The sequence below is a fragment of the Myotis nattereri genome, assembly GCF_964212035.1.
Source record: "Myotis nattereri genome assembly, chromosome: 2".
In the NCBI taxonomy this organism is placed as follows: Eukaryota; Metazoa; Chordata; class Mammalia; order Chiroptera; family Vespertilionidae; genus Myotis; species Myotis nattereri.
Window position 1 is genome coordinate 164790559 of NC_138076.1, and position 23711 is coordinate 164814269.

The 23711-nt window shown below is 49.1% G+C and overlaps 2 protein-coding genes across 2 annotated transcripts in view; one reads left to right on the plus strand and one right to left on the minus strand.

Annotated features, from left to right (window-relative positions):
- Positions 1-3308: 3308 nt before the first annotated feature.
- On the plus strand, positions 3309-4364 carry TMDD1 (transmembrane and death domain 1; the record flags this gene model as incomplete). The annotated part of the gene is made up of 2 exons (XM_081083991.1): positions 3309-3839; positions 3924-4364. 2 exons carry the CDS (start codon positions 3309-3311, stop codon positions 4362-4364), a joined length of 972 nt encoding a protein of 323 aa, XP_080940117.1.
- A 5114-nt stretch (positions 4365-9478) lies between these two features.
- The window catches only part of SCN8A (sodium voltage-gated channel alpha subunit 8), a 75589-nt gene continuing 61356 nt past the window's right edge, over positions 9479-23711 (minus strand). The window contains exons 16-21 of the mRNA XM_081083772.1: positions 20218-20502; positions 18253-18306; positions 17401-17538; positions 16047-16151; positions 14749-15019; positions 9479-11716 (exon numbers count right to left, since the gene is read on the minus strand). Coding sequence (XP_080939898.1) covers positions 10569-11716; positions 14749-15019; positions 16047-16151; positions 17401-17538; positions 18253-18306; positions 20218-20502 — 2001 coding nt within the window. The 3' untranslated portion in view covers positions 9479-10568. The remainder of the gene's footprint in view (positions 11717-14748; positions 15020-16046; positions 16152-17400; positions 17539-18252; positions 18307-20217; positions 20503-23711) is intronic.

Here is a 23711-nt window from a genome sequence, read left to right on the forward strand (position 1 = left end):
TTGGGGGGGAGAACAAGCCCTCACCCCTAACTTCTTTTCTCTCCCACCCCAGCCTCCCTCCCTGTACCTGCCTGCCCTTTCAGCTGCTACAGTCTCTGCACCTCCTCCCCCTCCCAGCTGGAAGGGGGTGCAGGGGGAGCATTCGGGTGCCAAGGTGCTGAGGGCCGCCAGGAAAGCTGCTCTGTGTCCCCCCTCTTCACGCCTGGTCTCTTGCTGGCCTTCCTCTCCTCGGAGCTGGCTGTTTGCAGGACTGTTGCCCAGAAGCAGTGGGGTGGGCTGCAGGGTCTTGGCTGTGAAAGGCCCTTGGAGGGAGCCAGGAGTGAGGAGGTTCTCTCAGGTGTGTATGTATATGGGGGGAGGGCTTCAGGGAAGTGGGGTTGGGATCCCTTCCCTTCAAGAGGCAGGCGGCTCTGGGGGTTGGGGGGCCTCGCTGACTGAGACCCACCACCTCTTCTACTGGCCTTGGGGAACTTTGCACAAGGAGCCATCCCCTAGTCTACTAGCACCTACCTCATGGGCACTGGGTTGGGTGGGGGAAGGCAGGTCCGGCTCTGGCAATGTTGGGGGGGGCATACCAAAGAATCCAGGGGCAGGGGTTGGGGGAGGGCAGACACAGCAAGCTGGCCCTCTCCTTCCTCCACCCAGATTGGGGTCGGGGTCCTCTCCTCCAGCTGTAACCATTTCTACCTCATTTTGCTGTGTGTTGTACATGGACGTATTTATCTCCTGTCTGAAGATGCTCTGCAGTTGTGGTCTGTCTACCTCAGAAGAGACTGTATTTTAAAAGAAAGTATTACACAGTATTAAAACGATGACATGTGGTCTCCAGAGGATTTCTTGGGGGTAGCAAGATGTGGGGAGCCCTCTGGGGACGGCGTGGACATCCAGGCCTGTCAGTGCCCTTGGTGTGGTGCTATGGGTGTTACTATTCCTTGAGCACAACATTATTGTGGAACCCCTGCTATTCAATCTGGCACAAGCAGTGCCCACCAGGCACTGGGCCCTGAGGCCACCAGGTGAAAGGCTATACTCTCAGGCTCCAAAAAGCCCCTGGGTAGGGAAAGCTCTCATGCAATCTGAGCTCTCAGAGGCTCAGAATTGGGCCAGACTCGTATCCCCAGAGCTCTGAAGTGTGGGGGGCCAAGAAAAGCTTACCTGTTTGTTGAATGAGTGAATGAAGGAATAAATGAGTGCATGGAGGGAAAGTGGGCAGTGGGCAGAGCTAGCTGAATTCTAGTCTTAAGGTCCCAAGGTCCTTTATCCGCCACCATTTGTCAATCCCCAAACTATCTTTGACAACTCAGCATAAACCCGGAGACTGACAAAACTAGGAAGGAGCATGTTGCTGAAAAAACTGTGGAGATACCCGTGAGGTTTGGATTCACAGCTTCCTTGACAAATGCTCTAAAACTGCTGAAAATGCACCAGAGTCCCAGGGGAGTAGTGGCCCCAGGGCTCAGTGCTTGGTATATGCACCAGGCTTTCAGGAGACAAAGCAAATGGTTCTCCCCACTGAGAGAAACATCTGGGGGTGTGCCTGGGCATGAGGGCTCCAGGGCATTGCCCCAGGGTTCAGTGACCCCAACTCTCTCCGGCCTTGGATGTCCAGACCCCCCTTGTACTCTAGTTGGTTTATTATGCACCTGCTGTATGCATGGCACTGAGAATATAGAAATGATTAAGCACAACCACGGTTCTGAAGAGCCCAAAGTGCAGGGTAGGGAAAGCTGAAAAATGGATCCTTTGAAATCACAGCTGCATAGAGCTGCTTGAGGAGGGGCCATACCAGAATTTTTATTCTCACATCTGGCACAGTATTTGGTACATGGAAGACAATGAATAAATCCTTGAATTAATTTACAGATAAGTGTCTTGATGTAGGATGCACAGTTATCTCAAGAGTGCCTGGGCCCTTGCCGGTTTGTCTCTGGTTAGAGAGTCGGCCCACACACTGAAGGGTCTCAGGTTCGATTCTGGTCAAGGGTATGTTCCTCGGTTGAAGGCCTGATCCCTGGCCCCACTAGGGATGCGTGCGGGAGGCGACCAACCGATGTGTCTTTGTCACATCAATGTTTCTCTGTCTCTCTGTCTCTCCCCTCCTTTCCACTCAAAAAATCAATGGAAAAAATATCCTCTGGTGAGGATTAACAAAACAAACAAAAAAGAAGGCCCAGAAAAGACCCTGACTCACAGTGGCGGTGGTGGGTGTCGGAAAAACGTCCTGGACAGGACGGGGGACAGCAGCAGAGCTACGGAGGCTGGCAACTGCACCCTCCATGGGATTTGCTGTAAGAGCAGGAAGTGAGGGCGGGAGTTGGGGGACGTGAGGCTGGAGGAATCACTGGGACGGAGCCACTGCGCCGGGAGGACCTCACATGCCCTGTGGAGAGTGGAGGCTCCACGATGAATCTCGAATCTCGTGTGTGTTTGGGTGGGTGGGTGGGTGGGTGGGACACAACTGATTTGAAAGTTAATTCGCACACTGATTCAAGAAATCTTTACTAAGTAATGATGCACTGGTTGCTATGGGGACAGGAGATGGGCCTCACGGTGGAATGGGGGAGGCAAGGAAAGGGCAGAGCTGTCGGAGTGGAGAGGACGGAGTCAGGGAGGGCTTTCCAGAAGAGACCTGTCAGCGGAGGAGTGGCCCAGGCAGAACTAAGAGTGCAGCCAAGATCCAAAGGCGAGCCAGAGCCACTGGCTGGGTGTGAGTGGGCTCGGGGTGTGTGTGTGTGTGTGTGTGTGTGTGTGTGTGCAGGGAGGTGGGGCCGGGAGGAGGAGCTTGCCTCACCCAGACAAGCCTGGGTGAAGGTTTGGATGCCATGTCAGAGGATGGGAAATGACAGTCTAGAAATGTTTAGTATTTATCTGGAAAGAAGAGAATTTGGGTATTGATTGGATACCAGCGATAAAGGAGAGCTAGGGGTCTAGGGCTTCTGGTGGAGGATGAGGAGGGGCAGGAAATGGGCTAGAAGAGATGCCCGGGACTTTTTAAATTTGAGGCCTTAGTGGGGCAGCCCCTCCCAGTCTCAGCGGGACTGAGTCCCACCCACCCAGGGGTGCCGGGAAACTCCCAATTCCTGGATTTTGTGGGTCCCTCCGTCTTAATTTCTGTGTGTTGGGAGCTGTCCCCCCAACCAGTCGCGTGTATTGGAAGCCCCCTTCCAGGTCCTGGGGTGCTGGGCTCCCTCGCCCCAGTTGCTGAATGTGGACCCTCCCCCCCCCCGCCTCCCCACCACCCGTGGGTGTTAGCGCCCCGCCCCTCCCCTCCCGGTGCGCATTCGGAGCTCCTCCGTCACCGCCAGGCGATGGCGGCCCCCGCTCCCGGCGGGGCCCTAGGCGTGGCGCTCTGGGGCTCGGTACTGGTTCTGGCGGGGGCCTTGGACGCCATGGGGCCTCACACAGCCGTCCGTCTGGCCGAGCTGCTGACCCCGGAGGAGTGCAGCCATTTCCAGTCGCTTCTGAAGGCGCCGGACCCGGACGTTGAGGCCGAGCTGGCCAGACTTTCTGAGGATCGGTTGGCCCAGGCGGAACCGTCGGGGCCCACGTCGGGGTCGCCGGGCCGGCGGCGGCGGCGGCGGCAGGCGACTGACCCCGGGGTTTCCGACGGCTGCCGGGAGGGGCTGGCAGCTTGGCTGGCCGCCGAGGCCCCGACCCTGCCCTGGGACCGCGTGGCCCGGGCCCTGCGGCGCTGCGGCCGCCCCGACGTGGCCCGGGAGCTGGGCAAGAACCTCCACCAGCAGGCGGCGCTGCAGCTGCGCCAGTCCGGGCAGCGCTACCAGCCCCGGGCGCCGGCTGGGGTCCCCGCGGCAGCCCCCGCCCCCGCCCCGGCCCCGGCCCCGGCCCCGGCCCCGGCCCCGGCCCCGGCCCCGGCCCCCGCTCCGGCCCCCGCCCCCGCCCCCGCCCCGGCCCCGGCCCCGGCCCCGGCCCCGGCCCCCGCCCCGGCCCCCGCCCCGGCCCCCGCCCCGGCCCCGCGCTCCCGCCGCGCCCCGGCCTCCGAGCCTAACTGGGACGAGCTGGAGCTGATCGTGGAGCGGCTGCCGCAGGCCCCGTACGAGCGCAGCCCCGCAGGCTGGGCCGGGCCGCTGGCGCTCGGCTTCTTCGCTGGCTTCGTGGGGTCGCTGGGCGCCGGGGCGCTGCTCATCCTGCTCACGCTGTGGATCACGGGCGGCGACGGCGAGGGGGTGCGGCTGGGCAGCCCCGGCCCGCCCGCCACTGCCCCTGCCCGGCGCGGGCCCGCGGAGGCGCACGGCGGGTGGGAGGCGAAGCCGCTCTTGGCTGAAGCGCGGCTGGTGTCGCCGGGCGCCTGGGCCTGGGCTGCAGATGGGCCGGACCCTCCCGCACCCCAGTGCCCCCGGCTGTAAAGTGGGCACCGTCTGGGGGAGTGCTCCCTGCGACGTATTATAAAAGTTACAGAACACCCACAAAGGAGGGAGCGATCGGTTTGTTAGTTGGAAATGATGGGCACATCCAGGGGCGCTGTAAATAGGAGAGGAAAGCCCGGGGCCAGCCTGCCAGGCGGGCAGGAGGCAGACCCCCCCCCCCCCTTCTTGTCAGCGTCAGGACCTTATTTTGAACTTATTCTTCCACTAAGAGCTACCATTTACTGAGCACTAACAATGTGCCAGGCGCTATGGCGAAGCAGTTACATCATTTGATCTAATTTTCAAAACCCAAGGCCGAAGGTATTAGCTCCGTTACACATGGGAAACTCCGGTTAGGAGTCCCTAACCGCCCCTAGGGAGGGCATCGGCGGCTTTGGAGCCAGAGCTGCCGGAGCTGCAGGTATGAGCCCCCGAGGAAATGGTCTGTGAGCAGTAAGGGGGCGTGGGAAGCATAACGGGGCAGAACAAAATGCTGGCTTCTGTCTCCGCGGAGGCGCTGCTGGACCGTGTTGGGGCGCCACAGCTAGAGGTGTGCCCACGCCCAGGCGCTGCTGCCAAGCTTCTCTCCCCATCCTGGCAAGGCCTCGTGAGGGTCTCCCAAGAGCCCCAAACCTTTCCCACCCCCTGAATGGCTGGGCACCGCCAGACCAAGCACCTCACACAGACTCTGCTCAGATGATGTGCCCGGGCCCCAGGGGAGGGCAGGAGGGCCGCGGTGGGGTCCTGCTGGGTGCGAGTGCGGGACTCCCCACCTCCCTGGGCGGAGGGGCTTCGGTGTGAGCGCGATGACAGAATGACAGGCCAGTCCAAGAGGAGAGTTGAAAACAGGATTGACGTAACCCTTTATTGCAAATTCTAAAGTAAAAAGATGTACAGTACAAAGTAAAATTGAAATTTCAGACTATAAACTTCCAACCCACTTATACATTCTCATTTCTCAAGCATCTCTGCCATTTCCGCATAAACGGAACAGGGAACAAGCTGAGGCGGTGAGGGGAGGAGATACAGCAAGGGAAAAAAATTAAGTGTTTAGAATAATCACAAACCCCAGAAGCAAGTGAAAGGAAACATATTTTCTCGACCTGCTGTCCTGGTGATGAGAAGCGGGAGTGGTTGGAGCAGTGCAGTTTAAAATGGCTCTCAGAATAGCAGCATTTATGGTACCATTTCATCTTCCTTAAGTCCAAATAACACTTCGCCCTTCCCTAGTGCCTTTGCCTCTGTATCTCAAAACACTTTACACAACATTTAGTTAAAGCCTCACAACACCCCTGTGAGGTAGGTCAGTATTATTATCCCCATTTTACAGATGGGGAAACTGAGGCACAGAGAGGTTAAGTGACTTGCCCAAGGCCACACAGCGAGCCAGCGGCCGAGCTGGGAATGGAACACAGGAGTTCTGTCCCTTTTCTGGAACCACTGGCCCCGCTCCCCTTTACCTATATACATTCTTCACACACACACAAGTGCACACCCACCCCACCCCACCCCACCCCCCGTAGCCTCTATGTACAGCAAACAGTAGTGGGGGACAAGGGCAGGGGGTGCCTCAGCAGCGTTTAATGGAGGAAATCTTGGTAATCTTAAAAAGGGAATCCAAGAAAGCATAGAGCTAAGCCATAATGCAGACTCTGTGCAAACCTTGGGTCCCTCCCAATCCCGACTTCCTCTTCTCTCCTGCTGTCCCCCTGGCTGGCTAGTTGCAGCCAATTCTTTAGGGGGTGGGGGTACCTGAAAATGAACGAAGCTTTTTGCACAACTTTGGGCAACATCTGAGAAAAGAAAGAGGCATCGCTACAGAAGATGCCCAGGACTCAAGTCACAAAGTCGTAATCCATGGCAATCTCACCTCCATATTAGGCCTGGAGGCTGGGGACCGGGGGAGGATGGGGACTGACCTACCAGCCATTTCTCTCCAGAGTGGAGCTACTGGAGCAGACTAGAGTGGGCACTTCAGAATCCTCCTGAGAGTGTTTCTGGATCGGGAGACATGGCCTAGAGAGGGATGTCCCCAAAGCAGGGCAGGGTGAGGGCAGCGGAGGGGGGCCCCTCATCCCTGCACAAATGTGAACGGGACCAGCCCTGGTGCGCTGGTTTATCTGGGGGTGATGGAGGGCAAGGCCCAGCATAGCTAGCAGAGTGGAGGCTGCTGGGCATCGTGCACGCCTGAGCTTGGGGGGCACTGGGTTAGATTTTTTTCACAAACTGGTGAAAAAGGCAGAAGGCCAGCCCAGCTGAGCTGGCTGGTATCGTCCCTGGGGCTCTGCCAGCTGGACTGGTGAGGAAGGGGTTTCGTGGGCCTGTAAGCACCGGCCTAGGGAGGTGTGGGGCATGCAATGGGCGAATGCGGGGGTGGGGGTGGGGGTGGGCAGGTGTCAGGACCTTGCTTTTCTCTCCAATCTCTACCTCCCGGCCAGAACGTGGCCAGAGACCCTGATCTCTCTCCATTCCTCTCCTTTCCCCAGATGTGCTAAGGTCCCAATTCCCAGACCCCTCCCAGGACTCAAGAATTGGGATAGTCAAGCAACACACACACAGCAAGACAGGCTTCCCTTGTACAGGAAAAAGGGCCGTTTTTATTACGTCTCCTTTTGTGGCTGATAGTAGTGATGTACGTTTTGTCATGTCTCATTTAGAGCAGTGGTGGCCCCCATGCATTCACTAATACACTAATCTTCACTATTGGTCTTGCGCAAGTTTACGCTGGTTGCGGCAGAAAATAAAAGAGCTCTGGGCACTGTCGTTCCAGGGGCTTTGATTGGGAGTTCCTATGTAACTCTCCCAGGTCAACTTCTGGTGCCAGGAGAGGCCCATTCGGCGAGGGTGGGAGTTGGACATGCGACCCCCGTCTGTCCCTGCTCTCGCCCTCTGCTTTCGATTGCGGAGTCTCCTCATTGCGAGTAACAAAGAGATCAAGGAAAGAGGGGGAAGGTGTTTTTCCACACAAACCAGCAACCGTGTCCGCTGCCGCTCGGTGGCTTTGGCTCTGCGTTTTAAATGAACAGCATCACACACGTCTTTTTGCTTTTTGTCCTTTTTTAAAGGTGGATTGTGGAGTATAAATACTGCACCAAGGACCTGGCTACAAAAAATAAATATTTATATTGTATTTATATATCTATATATATATATATATGTGCAGTGATACTGTGGCTGCTGCTGCTTTTTGATTGGCTTCGTTAATATTTGGCAAAGCGTTGCCGCTTACCCACTCAGTGAAGACGTACAGAAACGTCACCACCGATTCTCTCGGTTCAATGCCTGTTAACTGCGCGTGTAAACTGCTGGTGATGGTGTCATTTACTACCAAGGAGGTGTGGAGCGGGGCAGGCGAGTGAGTGAGAGTGGGGGTGGGTGGAGGGACGGAGGGGAGGAAAAAGATGGTGGGAAAAGTCTGAAGAAAAAAAAAGTGAAACTTCAAATAGAGTGGTGGTGGCGTCTTTCCTGTGAAGCTGGCTGATGGGTGTCCGATACCAAGGCCCGCGTGTGCCTGAGGAGATAGCCTGCTGGGCTGGGATCAGGTCTGGGGGGAGGGAAAGGGTCAGATATCAGAAAAGACTCATGAATATGTTCTAATAGCTTAACGGTATCGTTAGCACGAGCACTTGGGGTAGCGAGTGGGACCTTATAGCTCTCTTGCCCATCTCAATCCTAAGAAACAGTTATGAAGTTTAGCCAAATCTTGCATAGAAGTGGTTAGAATTTATTGCACATTGGAACAAAAATATATATTTGTGTTGTTTTGGAAAAGACCATTAGCAATAAAAAATTTTTTTGTCTGTCTGTCTGGTTTGGGGATGTACATTGGCTGACAGCATCTAAGTTCTAAGAAAGAAAGGAAAGTATAAAAAATAAAAATAAACATGACAATGGCATAAGCCAGAAGCCATTTCCTATTTAGTACGTTAATAATTTTGTATTTACAAAAAGGCATGCCAATAAAATAAAATGATATATTACAGTATTTATAATTCTCTTAAAAAGAATAACCACACACGTCAGCTTCTGTTTTGTGCTGTTTACGATGTAACCTGTACACGATGCTATGCATTCATCCTAGCGGTTAGCAGGGTCACCTAAAGAGATGCCTTTTCAACCTCGTGTTGGGCGTAGTGCGAAAGTTCCACCGTGGTGCCACAGAAGCAGGCTCACGAGAGCTGGCCCGCATCGAATGGTCCAGCAGGACAGAAAGCTCTGCTTCCCGACTCGCTGTGGTTTGTTCTACGCAAAACTAGTCAGGTGGACATACATCCAAAGTGCGTCTACTGCAAGGCAGATTGGTGTGTCTGATTATGGGTTCTTTCCCTCCCCTCTGTTATAAGGTTCAGGGAAAATTCATTTTGATTTGGTTAGCAAGCGAAAGTCTCTCCTCATTCTTTGTATAGACTTCCTGACACATTCAACTGCAGCGTCTTGGCTTTAAAATCTAGTCATCAGACAAGAAACCCCTGGGCTACTAAAAACTGTCTTCCCTAAAGCAGGAGATGGAATGAGAGAGAGGACGCTCCCCCCAAAAGCCACTCTCCACTGGCAATGAGCAGGTTGCTAAGCAGATAGCAAAACTGACCGGAAGGGAATGCGCTGGGGGAAGCTGGAACATTTTAAGAATAAATAAGTTGTTCTCTCGTGAGAATCAGTGCAATAAAGAAACCAAGTGGGCTTGGTTCAGAGGAGGCGCCATCACTACCTCAGGTCCCACCAGTGATGAGTTCTCCTGACAGTAGGTGAAGAAACCGCAGCCATAGCCCCAGTGCTGCTGCCTCACCCACCTCTGGGCAAGGGAAGCCCTGCTCGGTGGGAAATGTGAGGGAGGTGAGGGGGATCATGCAGTGTGTGAGCTTGGGACAACCCCTCTGCAGAAGGGAGGCCTGTTCAGACCGTCTGAACCCCTCTCCATGTGGACCCGAGCCCAGAGGAAGCCACATGCAGAAGGGCGTGATACCAGATGAAGTGAGCACCCCTTCACCCCCAACGAAAGGTGTTGTAAGTTCCCCAAGTTACCCCCTAGAGATAACATACTACTCTGAATAGCATTTTTACCTCTATCCCAAATAAGTGTCAGTTCTCCAGATGAACTTTTGATTTTTGTGTTTAGCCCTAGGATTTGGTTTTACAGTGACATTATTAATACAAGCCATTTGAGATCAAAATTTCCCCACGTACGGGACACAGAGCAGCATTAAACAGTTCATCTTTCAAAATGTGCAACAATGGCTGTAAGAGATGTCTGTTAAACATATACACACACGGATCCATCTGCTTGTTGGATTGGGTTTGTTTTTGTTGGACGTGGTCAATTGGTTGGTTATGTTTCCCTATCAGGTGTATGAAAGGCTTCTAAGAATTCATAAAGAATTATGGTGGGTATGGAACTCTTACCATTTTTTTTTTCCAAATACAGTGAACGGTGCAGGGCTGGGTCCTGTTGGAAGGCTGACCCAGTGCAGGGGACAGGATGAGCAGCGTCCTGTGGTGTATGGTTCTCATGCATGACTTCTGATCACGGCATGCCATCATGCAAATCATTTCCACGCATTGAACGAGCACAATGTTTGGAATCGGCCTGAGCAAGTCCTCCTCAGCCTGAAGAAACCTGATTGTTTGCCCCCACCCATCTCCAAACCACGTGCAGCCCATGTGGAGAAGATGCGGCTTATGTCAAAGAAACTGACAATTAAATGACATGGGCTACGTGTGAGTGTGAGTGTGTGTGTGTATGTGTGTTTTCTTTTGCTGCGTAGCTTAACTAATGTAGGAATGCAAATATAGTTTGCATGAACAAACGAACTTTTTAAAGTGATGCTTTCTGCTTCTGAGAATCAACAAAATGAAAAAATAAGATCCATGTGGCTGCAAGGGAAATATGCTGGTCCCGGCAGCCTCTCCTCTGTTTTTTGTGTCCTGTTTAGTTTTGTCCTAAGTTGCATTGACTGATGTGGAACATGCAGTAACCACCTGCCCAAGCGTTAGAAAATCTGCGAGTCGGGGGGCAGGGTCCTTTGCCCTGGGCAGGTCACTGCTCAAGATGCAACCATGTGACATGGTAAGCAGACTACGTTTGGTATAGATCGTCAGGGTAAAGTGTCTCCATAGCTGTTCTGCACTGATAATATTCAGGAAGTTTGTAAACAATCTTTCACTTGCGCATTTTAAGTCTGTACAATATTAAATTTTCGCTTTCCTCTAACACTTGGATTCTCTGGCCTCTTTCTGTCTTTTGGCTCTTTCCCTTCTTCCTTCCTCTGCCCGCTGCTGTTTCTCCTTCTCAGGTTTAGTCACACTGTCATAGGATGGGAGGGAGGCGGTAGACGGGGTGCTCTCCTTCTTCTCCGGGTGTGTGCCCCCGTTCTCCAGCTTGTTGGAAGCTGTCTTTTTGCAAATGAAGCCCCGCCTTGCTAAATGTCCCCGGTAGGCGCGCTGCAGGACCACGGCCGACACCTCCTCCTGCTTCCGCCGCAGTGTGGTCGTGATCGGCTCGTAAGACACTTTGGAAGGATTGGACGCCACGAACCGCTCCTCCATCTGCTGTCGAAGGATGTCCAGCTCCCCGCTGTCTCCCAGGACCCGCTTGGTGAAGGCAAAAAGGATGTCCAAGCAGTGGATGCGGTCCCCACTGACCATGGGAAGATCCATGGCAATGAGCTCAATGGTGTTGGGCTTGGGCACTCGCAGAGGATGCTCCAAGGCATCTGCGAAGTCTGCCAGCTTACAGTACTCGATGAACTGCGTGGCGTCGGGGTCGAACTTCTCCCAGATCTCGTAGAAGGTCTCAAAGTCGTCCTCACTCAGAGGGTCTGCACTTTCCTCGGTGGCCACACTGAAGTTCTCCAAGATGATGGCAATGTACATGTTCACCACAATTAGGAAGGAGATGATGATGTAGCTTACGAAGAAGAAGATGCCCACTGAGGGGTTCCCGCAGTCTCCCTTAAAGCCACTCCCGGGGTGCTCCTTGTCCAGACTGCAGTCAGGCGGGCGGTTGAGGATGGGCAGCAGCAGGCCATCCCACCCAGCGGAGGTTGTGATCTGGAACAGGCAGATCATGCTATTGCCAAACGTCTCAAAGTTGAACATGTCATCAATGCCAGCCTCGTGCTTCACATACGCAAAATTGGACATCCCAAAGATGGAGAAGATGAACATGACCAGGAAGAGCAGAAGGCCGATGTTGAACAGAGCAGGCAAGGACATCATTAAGGCAAAGAGCAGGGTCCGAATCCCTTTGGCGCCTTTGATCAGACGCAAGATGCGCCCAATACGGGCCAATCGGATGACTCGGAATAGGGTTGGGGAAACAAAGTATTTCTCAATTATATCCGCCAGGAACATTCCTAAGAAGAGGAATAGAAGAAGATATGTTACTGGGATTGGAGACACCTTTCTCTTTACTGTGTCACATGGTCTAATGAAACCCTTAAAGTCAAAGGACTTTATAGAATAACTAACTGCCTTACTATTCAATCTGAACTATTATGATAAAAAAGAAAATCACATGTTTCAAAGATATAAAAAAAGATAAAACAATAAAATAGACACCCATGTAGGTAACACCCAGATTTAAGAGGCACTAGCATTTCACCAGATTGCTTCTTCTTCATTCCCAGAAGCAACCACAGTCCTGAACACAGTGTGTATCACTGCGGTGCCTTTATGATTTTGGTATGTATGGATCCATAAGTAATATATAAATAGCATTTTACATGCTTAAGGAATTAAAATATATCTCTTTTTAGATCAAATCTTTTTAGATCTCTATCTTGCTTTTAGATTTAACATTGTGAAATCTGGTATTAAAATAATTTTAGATTATTCATGATAATGGTTGAAAATCATGACTAGGTCCTCATTTATCTGGTTTCCCACTCAAGGATAATTAGTTATTTTCAAATTTGTGCACGTATGGCTTCCTGAGGTGTTATCAATTCTTTTCCAAAATGCTGTCAAATTTCCATATCCACAAACAGTAATGAGAGGTCCTCGCTCCACCCTGTGACTTCACTCCCTTTGGCTGTGATGTCTGAGTTATTCTGGTAATGCCGCCAATTTTCAGAGTATCTTCTTCCTGGCTCTGAAAAGACATTCTGGTTTCTCATCGCCCCATGTCCATACCCCAAAAGAATGAGTCTAGAAAACTAAAGAGACCTCTCATGAGTGGCTTTTAACTCAGCCTCTAAATTTTGAAACAAGTACGGGCAGATAAAAAGGTCGAGACATTAGTAGGAAATAACAGTAGATGGTAAAAATGTACACACCAGAGGGCTGTGTTCTATCCACACTCAGCCAGCGGCCCACCTCCACAGACCACTTGCCTTAAAGCTACAGAGCAATAATGGGGGCCCCACAAGGGCCACAGAAGGAAGAGCAGATGAAAAGGATGGGAACCTGCAGGGAAGACAAAAGTGTGATCTCCTCCTTTGGTGCCTTCTGCTGTCGAGGCCCCAATGAGACAACACGGACTTCAACCGACATGAGGGACTGACTTCAAGTTAAAGTATGTCTTTCAACCATAAGGATTCATAAACATTGGGTGACAATCAGCAGAAGGCGGTGGAATCCCCTTACCTGAAGGTTTTAAGGTAGTTAAGACTCTCAGGAAAGGACAAGAGGCAGGAAGTTCAAAGTTGGCCAGGTAACCTCTTGGGGTTTCATCTGGAGGTAGAATTCCATGGGTGTTTGAACTTTTAAGAAAACCTCTACCTCATCTAGGCCCCAAATCGCTATATCCACTCTCTTCTTTTCACTTCTCAATTAAGCCATAACCAGTGGCCATAAGAAGTCAGGTAACTTGCATTCCATGTATGGTGGCCAAGTAAGGCTTCAGAGAGAAGATGCCTGAGTGATGTTTTGTCGGATGAATGTCTATTTGTCCCCAGAGAATAGGAGAGAGATGGGGCAAACAGCAACCCAGGCAGCAGGAACACCATTTACGGGGCCTTTCAGGAGGTTCCAGGGCTAGTTTCACCCCAGATCCTCTTTAAAAAGATAATTTCTATACTTTCATTTCTGAGCAAATTAATGATATCTAATAGAAATTCCAATCATTAAAATCTATTTTTGAGAGCAGGGGGCACGGTCTGGTCTGTGGGTTTTCCGTCCCACTCAGTGATGGGGGGGCAGAAAAGGGTTGGGCACAGTGGAAAGGGCAGCACAGTTCAACGTGTGCTCGGGGGAGGCTGAGAGTGTGGGCCTGAGGCCGGGCGCCGGGCTTGAATCCCGTTTGCTCACTTACGAGTCCCATGTCTCAGCAGCTGCTCTGTGCTTGCTGATACTTACAGGGCTGTTGGACGGGCTATAAATTCAAACATGCAAAGCACTTGGAATGGTGATCAGCACATACTAATTCCACTAAAATGTAAGGTATCATTATTATAACTTGAAAAAGATGTTGTGATCAAAGAAAAGTGGGTTGGTGTATTAAACAAGTCTTTACTGCAGGACTTCCAGGAGCCTTCTAGAGCAGCGATGGCGAACCTTTTGAGCTCGGCGTGTCAGCATTTTGAAAAACCCTAACTTAACTCTGGTGCCGTGTCACATATAGAAATTTTTTGATATTTGCAACCATAGTAAAACAAAGATTAATATTTTTGGTATTTATTTTATATGTTTAAATGCCATTTAACAAAGAAAAATCAACCCAAAAAAATGAGTTCGCGTGTCACCTCTGACACGTGTGTCATAGGTTCGCCATCACTGCTCTAGAGACTGCTGTGCTCTGTGACCCTCACCAGGGAAACCCACTGTACAGTGTTGCCCAAAGTAATTTCATCATGGGATCCTTTTATTGGGGAAGAGATGGATGATGGGATTAGTGTTCCATGTAGCAACACATATTTGGACATGCTGCCCCTGAGGACAGAAACTAGAAAGTGGCCCAGGCCCAGGTGAGTGCCGCGTCACTAAACCAGCCTGGCCACCGGAGCTCTGGAACTGGTCCCCAGGGGGCTCAGGCACCCTCTCTCTGCTAGCCTGTCAGTCAGACCCACCGAGGCAGTGTTTCACCACTCAGGATGCCTTTTAAGAAGGCAAGGAATGGTTCTGAGAGGGCAAGCAATGGGACAGCATTTCCTCTGTCTGCCAGAACAGCACCCCTTCAACCTTTAGGTGAAGCAAAATGCCACACAGTTGCTGTTAAAACACCAACCTGAGTTCTGCTTCTGCTGCCTCTGAGCTGAGTGACCTTCATGTCTTCACAGTGAAGGTAATAAAATGGCCCGCTTCCTGGGCTGTCATAAGGTGACACATGGGCTTAAGCGAAGAGCGTGACCGGCCTGCACCCCAGACCTGCGTAACTCGTTGCTCTCCCAGGAATCTTGTCCTCAAGGCCAGTCAGATGCCCATCTCCCTTCCCGCCTGCCCCACTCACCCACAATGGAGAGGATGACGACCACGAAGTCGAAGATGTTCCAGCCAATGGTGAAGTAGTAGTGCCTCAGGGCAAACATTTTGAGCACACACTCACAGGTGAAGAAGATGACGAAGACCAGGTTAATCCAGTAGAGGATGTTCTCCATCTGCTTGCTCTGAGTGTCTGTCTCCACCATCATTGTCACCATGTTAAGGCAGATGAGCATCATGATAACAATGTCAAAGGCTTGTTGAGTGACAAAATCAAAGACGATACCTTGGATTTTGTTCTGGGGTGGGGAGAGGGGGAAGAAAGAAACGAAGGATTCATGAAAGCCTTTCTAAGCAGGCTGTGGTTGCCATCCTGTTGATCAGAGTACGCTGCTTTCTTTATATAATACCAGCCAGCTCGATCCTGCTGCTCTCTCAGGAGAGCAGGAACATGGGCAGACCCCAACATCAGTGTCACTTCACCTAGAGTTTTGGAAATTGCCGCTCTTTTCTTTTTTTTTAGAATTTGGTGAGGCGAGTATGCCAGGTGTGGCGGTGAGTAGGGAAAATACTCTGGAACTCCCACTCTTGATTAAAACAAAGTAGCTCTACTATTATGTTTACAAAAGAAGTTGCCAGGAAAGCTTCTATTTTAAGAGTTCTGCTGGGTGTGTGTGTGTGTTACTTTAAATGCAAGTAACAGAAGAAGGAACTTTGAGCCTGGTCTTTGGGGGCCACGGGGCATCAGGAGCCTCTGCTCTGAAGCAGGAGGACAACCACCAACAGAGGGTAAAGCAGAATCCCAGGCGCCAAATCTGCTTTACAGAAGGCTCAGTTCAAGGAGGAGACCAGGACGTCAGACTCTCCTAGCTTCACTCTCTTCTGCTCCCACAAATACCCGGAAGCACTATGTTAGCTTCTAGGCACAAGGCTGACCTGTGGGGTAGAGTGTTGAGGAAATGATGGCTAAACCTATCTCGGACTGGTAGGAAAGACATCAGCGTTCATTCCTCCGTCCTCTGTGAATTTTTAGCTGCCTCTTAAACATTTCTCTGGCAGGGCCAGCGCCAATGTGGTTAACATGCCAATTTCCTGCTGCTGCCCAAGGAAGCCGAGAGGCAAGGTCGAGCTCACATGTAAAAGCCACCCCACACCTTCATCCCTGTCCTTGTGCCATTCTCCTCGATCTTCTGGATGCGGTGAGCAGGAGACGATGTGAGGGCACAGGCAGCCCATCACTCACCCCTTTCCTTCCTCTGAAGTAACCCTACCGGTGTCTGCTTCCATACGGGGCCTCACTGCCCGGGGCCTGCACAGTGCACTCACCAGGGGGCGGGGAATGGGTTTCTGTGGCTTCTTCGAGCCCAGCTTTTTCATGGCGTTGTAGTACTTCTTCTGTTCCTCAGTCATGAAGATGTCCTGACCTCCAAAGTAAAGGAGGGAAGAGAGAAGCAGCAATTACAACCGGTTCTCAAGTGTTATGGCTTTGGAACCCAAGGTTCAAAATTGGGAACTGAGGGACACTTATCCCCTTTCCTCTCCCGAGGTCAGTTCAGCTAATGGTTGTCCCAGAGTGAGGCAGACCTGGGACAACCACTGTAATTCAAAGAGACACCTGCCTTTGTTTCAGCTTGGGTTTCCTGAGCTCTGCCAGGAAGGAAGGAAATGAACGGCCCAATTACAGACTCTCAGGGAAGGCTAACCTTGAGAGCAATGGCTTTGAAGACAGTCACATCTCAGGATTCCTAATTTTTTTTTTTTTTGGGGGGGGGTGCTGCTTTCTTGACAAAATTCGAGGGAAAAGACATTTTAAAATAAAAGGATTTTCAAGTCCTGGCTAATGGCCCATTTATTTCTAACAATATTAAAAATATAGAAATTCTGATGCAAGAAAACAATTTGGGGAGCTCCTTGGAGTTGGTTGGGATAGAGTTGATTTATAAAATGAGTAACAAGTAATATTTTCAATTTGCTTTGGAAAATTGTTAATCATCTGGGACAAGTAAGGAAGTGAATTTTCTAAGGATGGCCTCTCAATCCCAATTTGCTAGTAGTAGTACCCAGGGATTAATGTGGACAGTTACAAGTCCAGACAATTTCTACTTCTCACTGTAGCTATTCATTTGCTTCCCTTTTCACTCCTGTCACTAGACCAGTGATGGTGAACCTATGACACGCGTGTCAGAGGTGACACGCGAACTCATTTTTTTGGGTTGATTTTTCTTTGTTAAATGGCATTTAAACATATAAAATAAATATCAAAAATATAAATCTTTGTTTTACTATGGTTGCAAATATCAAAAAATTTCTATATGTGACACAGCACCAGAGTTAAGTTAGGGTTTTTCAAAATGTTGACACGCCGAGCTCCAAAGGTTCGCCATCACTGACCTAGACCCTCTCCTACCCTACTTCCCTCTGGCAGGAGACCACAACCAGTAAAAGGTCTCAAGAATAAGACTGCTAGTAACTGTGGTAAGCCACACACGGAAATCCAGGCCTCCACAGGAAGGGCTGGTTGGGGCTATCGTGCAGTGGGGCAAGTGCCACAGTGACGTGACAGTATGGATTTTAGAGGAAGAAAGGTGCTCCCTCTCTCGAGATAGGGTCAGAGACACAGACAGCTACGCTCTCATCTGGGTGGACCTCTGACCACTGGCAAGGAGGGGAGGAGACCTATCTTTTTCTTTTGTTGATTGAAGTTATCAATGATGACACCAATGAACAGGTTCAGGGTGAAGAAGGAGCCGAAGATGATGAAGATGACAAAGTAGATGTACATGTAGATGTTGTCCTCATACTTAGGCTGCTCTTCAGGCTGTCAAAGGACAGGAGAGAAAGGAAGAGAGTCAGCTCCTCACCTGGGGACCAGGTGGGCAGTTCTGACCTGCCACGGCCATCAGCCATAACTGACCACTCGAGCTGCTGAACAAGCTGGGAAGGGGGAGCCCTAGGTTCTCTGTCTCCTTCACCGTGGAGGCCCTGCCCTCAGAAGACATTGTTCCTGCCACGGCTTAGGTCAGCGGTTCTCAACTTGTGGGTCGCGACCCCTTTGGGGGTCGAACGACCCTTTCACAGGGGTCGCCTAAGACCATCGGACAACACACATATAATTACATATTGTTTTTGTGATTAATCACTGTGCTTTAATTATGTTCAATTTGTAACAATGAAATTGGGGGTCACCACAACATGAGGAGCTGTATTAAAGGGTTGCGGCATTAGGAAGGTTGAGAACCACTGACTTAGGTGGAGAATATGCAAATCATGAGGTGAGAGGCTGCCTGCTAGGAGCCACACTTATTTCAAAGCAGCACTGAGGAGCAGACAGCCCCACTGGGCAGGCAGCCTGGTTGTCTGGAGTCAGCATAAGAGAGTGATGACTTACTGAGAGGAGCCAAGTGTCCTATAATCAATAAAACAAGCAATAAAGGTCCCCCCCCCTCCACCCTCTCTTTCCTGATGAGATCCACCATGCTGCTCCCGTCCTAGCCATCTAGGAAGGTTGTGGTTTCATCAGGTACATCCTTACCTTTCGGGAATCTACAGCTGCGTACATGATGTCCATCCAGCCTTTGAAGGTTGCCTGGCAAACAGAGGCAGTCATTAGACTGTGCCTGTGAGGGGGTGGGTGGGAGCCTGAGCAGTGGTCCAAGAGGTCAGGCTTAGGTTCAGTGAGAACACAAACAGGGAACTGAGTGTAGCCTCCCGTGGACGTACACCTTTTCTGTTTATTAATACACGCCCCAAGGGAGCTTTGTCTACGTCCCTTAAAATAACATCAAAGTTTGGCAGAGAAACATGTTGACAATGGTAACTGGATCAATAGTTTTACCAAAGGTCTTAAAAGTGGGCCTGAGAAGGTTGCCTAAAGCTGGGGGAAACTCATATTCATGAATGAATAGCATGAATCTGCTGAGGGTACTTAGAACTTGGAGGAATCATTTTTTAAAAGGTGCTAAACAAGCAATTGGCTCTGGAAAATTCATAGCTGCATTAAAAAATACAACAAAAAACCTAAGCCAGAACTACTCCTTTACCAATACGTACATGTATAGCCTACGGTAGTGGCAATACTGGCTTCACCCTAGGCAGCCCCTTCCCAGTTCTGTTTCTCAATCTAGTATACCTAGCCTGATTTTGCAAACAAATATGGGTGACCAACTACAATTCTCCATGTTTCACTCACAATCTATGTATGTTTTATTTACTTAACCAGATTCTATGTTTTTTCAGGGTGTGGGCAGCTCTTTATTCGTTTGATGGCTCTAGCAGTGCCAAGCACAGCACCTGGCATGTGGTGGGGACAGTGGAACTAATGTTGGACTGGCTGGTGGATGTGCATTGGTCTCCTGGAGCTGCTCCAATTAAAATTCAATTTGCGGGTACAATTTCTTGAACTGGGATAGAACAACGAGAGTACTTTGGAATGAAATGAACTACTGCTCATCCCCTTAACTCTGCCTCCTACTACCAGTTAGCAGTAAGTGCTTAATATGTAAGACTGTGTTGAGAGCTTCCCCTGCATAATAGCATTTAATACACCCAACAACTATATGATGTAGACAGTTGTACTAGTAACAAAATACATAATCACAAATACCATTATTAAGCACTGCTACATGCCAGGCACTGTGGTAAGAAATTTGAGTAAATTATCATGGATCTTCCTGACAACCATACATGATATTATTATCCACATTTAATAGAGGAAGAAACTGACTCAGAGAGGTTAGGTAATTGTCCAAGATGACATATCCAATAAATGAGTGTGGCTCAAACCTACATCAGTCTGACTCCAAAGCCTAGGAACTTTCACTGCCTCACACAGTCCTATAAAACATCCCCAAAAACTGTCAGAGAGGTTAGGTAATTGTCCAAGATGACATATCCAATAAATGAGTGTGGCTCAAACCTATATCAGTCTGACTCCGAAGCCTAGGAACTTCCACTGCCTCACAGTCCTATAAAACATCCCCAAAAACTGGTAAGAGGAAGAGGAGGCTAGGCATAATGGAATGTTACCTGATTACAATAAACCCTTTCTCACTGTGATACTCTGAGACCTTCCTCTGGGGCTGACCTGAGTGGCAGCAACATAGCACCACCATGTTCTTTCCCTTAACTTCAGTGCAGGCGTTACTCCACCCAACTGCCCTCACTTTTGTTTGTTTATTTATGCACTCATCTTCATTTTTCCCCCCTTTTTCTTTAACTACACACTTGCACTGGAGAAAGAAGGCCATTGCTCTGCAACTTTATTATGCCGCAGGAATCTCTGTTCGTTGCTGAGCAAGAGCTCCTTGGAGTGGTCAGAGTACGTGGGGAAAGTGTCTCCCTGGAACTAGTTTGAGAAATGACCCAGTGCTGGGTGACCTATTAAGAATCATCTTGATTCTGGAAGCGGGGGGTGGGGGGGGGGGTTGGGGGGGAGAACCACAGAAGATTTCTGCTACCCACCTGAACTTCATAGGACAGAAAAAATAACAACACTTACCACCTGAAGAAGCGCCAGGTATCCTGCCCCAACGTTGTCAAAGTTGATCTTCACGTTCTTCCATCTGATTTCTGTATTGTTCCCCTCCATGAGCTTTTCACAATCAGTTTTATTGTTGACAATTTCAATTTCAAATCGTTCTTCAGAAGTCTCATTAAAGCAGTAGTGGTACTTTCCCGCAAATAGGTTAACTCCCATGATGCTGAAAATCAGCCAGAAGATGAGACACACCAGCAGCACATTCATGATGGAGGGGATGGCGCCCACCAAAGCATTCACCACCACCTGCATTGGAAGGGGGAGGTTGCTGAGTGGGGGAGTAGTACGGGCAAACACACTTTTTTTTTTGATTTCCAGGAGGGGAATGACATTGTGTGGCTTGTGCTGGCTACAGAAGCATCATGTCCCTTTTGAAATTAGGGTAACTGGAGAGGCCCAGAAGTAGGACCAAAATTTTCTAAATCGATGAAATATATTTGGAAGAATTCTAATAAATTACATATTTATTTCATCTAACACAAATCCCCTGCCCATGTTGACCTAGTCTTCCCTCCTAGGTATCAACCTGGACCAAAAACATTATTTTAGTCCAACCTCCCTCTCATAAAACATGCCCCAAGGGAAAATCTGACAGATCTCAAGCTCACAGGTTGCCTTTCAACAGACATTCCCCCTCTGCAAAACAAGTGTGACTGTTTAAAAATCGCAGAGAATCACCCTTTAGGGTCAGCAGTGAATCAGTCAACGGCACACAAAGTCTCTTTTATGACTATGCAAGGCCAATTATCTTAACTTCAGGCAATAGCTGAGCATGCATATTTTGCAGGCTCAAGAAAAAAAAAAAAAAAGCTATATTCCCTCTACCAAACAGTATACAATAAAATCTGCACAGATGTGTTTTTCATACATGATTCCTTTTTCTTCCTCAGCTTCTTCTTCCTGATTTTGTAGGTTCCTGGATCTAAGTCACCCCTTGCTTGGCTAACACTGATGTCTCTGCTCAATCCAAAGCTTGACTGGACTCTTCACATAGGATTGGCAAGTTTTTTTGGGGGAAAGTTTTTGGTTAGATCACTGCTCTTAAAACCCCAAACTGGCATCTTGTTAAAAATCACTGACTATATAGTAGGCTGAGAAATGAGAAAAAAAAGTAAAGGGGGGGAAAATCCCCTCAGGAATCTAAGTTTCTGGGTTGTTTTAACTTTGATTTTGCTTCACACTGTACGTGAGGGTAGCTAGACAAGGTCCACTGTGGCAACAGTTTTCACCTAAGGAGCTGAGTGCTTATAAAAACAGCATTTCAGACGGTGAGACAAAGGCAAGGCTGGCGTTCACTTCTGCCCTGATTCTTACTTGCTGTGGTCCTAAGTGGGGCTGCCAAGGCCCAGAAAGGGGACTCTGAAGTGGGAAGAATGCATCTTCCTTTTGCTGGTATTCTAGGAGAATCAGTGGAGCTAAAATGAAGACAATGGACATAAGCGAAGTCTTCCAATGTTTTGTTAGAAGGAGGGGACAACTGTCACCATGACCCTGCAGCTTTCGGTGCAGAGAGGAGACAGCTCAGGCTGCCACCTGGCACCGCACCCAAAGGGCCGAAAGCACGATGCCCCAGCGGGAACACCGGGCAGCTCTGGGCTCTAACCGGAGCCCGGCGTGGGTCCAGGTTTTCCTTATATCCCGCTTTTGTCTTAGGTTGCGTGTCACTCATTGGAACCCATGGCTGAGAAGCGCTGTCAGTTCTGACCTATATAAAAATGGCAATGGCATTCTGCGAAGGATCCCTCTTCCTCAGATTAAAATACTAGTTTTGTGTTTCTCCAAATCACACATGAAGGCCTTTAGACTGAGAGGCAGTTATTTCTTAATTCTCAGACCAAGAAATCTCTTCAAGATCTAACAGCTCTGTCATTCGTATAAAATCATTGTGTTTCAACCATTTATCACATGGAGCAAGGAAAGCCAGAATATCGGAAATATGAAAAACCCTCAGTGCTATTTTGGAGACTGATATTCATATTTATTTACTTGTGACCACATTTGTCAGGTGATCAGATCTGAATTTTACCTCCTCGCTTACAGTTGCTCACCCTTTGGTGGGAGCACCAGAAGGCAACGAGATGTGCTCAAGAACAGGCACAAGGAGGGGATCCACAACAGGAATAATCATTTCTCAAACAACAAGAGGTTATGCAGATTCAAAAGCGAGGTCTCTGTGACAGCGTCTGCCGCAGAGCTTAGGCGAGAGATCACAACCTGCTACTGGATCCTCTCAGGTGGGCCACAGGGAAGAAGGCTCCCAAAGGTCTGAAACCTAGAAATAGTGTTTTTAAAATCTCAATTCAGAATCAACCTCCTCTGGGAACTCTCCTAGTGTAACCCAGCCTAACCTGTCCGACACGGTGTCTTTGTGTTACAGCTGAATATGGTGGAATATTAACAGCAGGAAAGGATAATTAGCTAACTGACTAAGTGATCTTTTCACACTTTTATACTCAAAGACTGATCAAAGGAATCAATACACAGAACTATTTACTGAGCCTTGTTCTCAGACATGTGTAACATAAAAATCCTATGAAATCCAATGTACTTATAAGACGTAAACATATTTTCATTTATTAATCATAACCAAAGAGAAACTTCTTACCTTAGTTTTATGAATCAAATAGTAAACAGAGCTGATGAAATTTACTAATAATTCTTTCTGGCTATAAACAGTAGCTGGTGAGCTGCGATATGTTAAATAGAAGTTGTTTAATTGTGCTCCGTATATAATTGTGCTGATATTCTCAGCAAACAAAGGGTAAGAAACCATGCTTTGAACTCTCACGCTATAGATGGGTTATAAATGCGAATTCAAGTGTCCATGGATAGTCTCTTAATAAACTGAACCTTCTCTTCTGCTCTCTAATAATTCTCAAGAAATTCATTATTTTTTAAAAACGAGGTATAGAAATATTACTCAAAGCTAGGTTCTAACAATCTATAAAAAGCTACTGTTTTCAGTGAAAGTTTATACTTAGCAATTGATACAAATTTCATATAATTAATGATAAAATGCCAATGAATATCAAATTTTACAGCATTTTTGTCATCTCTATGCCTAGAATATTACTGCTCAATTAAACACTATAAAATATGTCAAATAGCTTCTAATATCTGGCAGAGGGAACATGGCTTTAATGGACCACTATGTACTGACAATCAACAAAAATGCATGCATGTTTCATAGCATTACTCCTAAATGCCCTCAAATATGTAATAGCACAGCAACACCTTAAATGAAGATTACTATGGAGGAGAGAAAAGCAAAGAACTACATCAAGGATTACTTTTCCAATAGCATGAGTGTTTCAGTTTTCTGGTCTTTGGTTTGAGGAAGGAGAGAGGAAGAGGCTGAGGTCAGCGTCCAGGCCCGGCTAGGGCAGTTCGTCCCCTCTCCAGTGACGCTCTGAGCCTGTCCTCGGAGCAGCACAGTGACAGTTGAGCCCATCTGC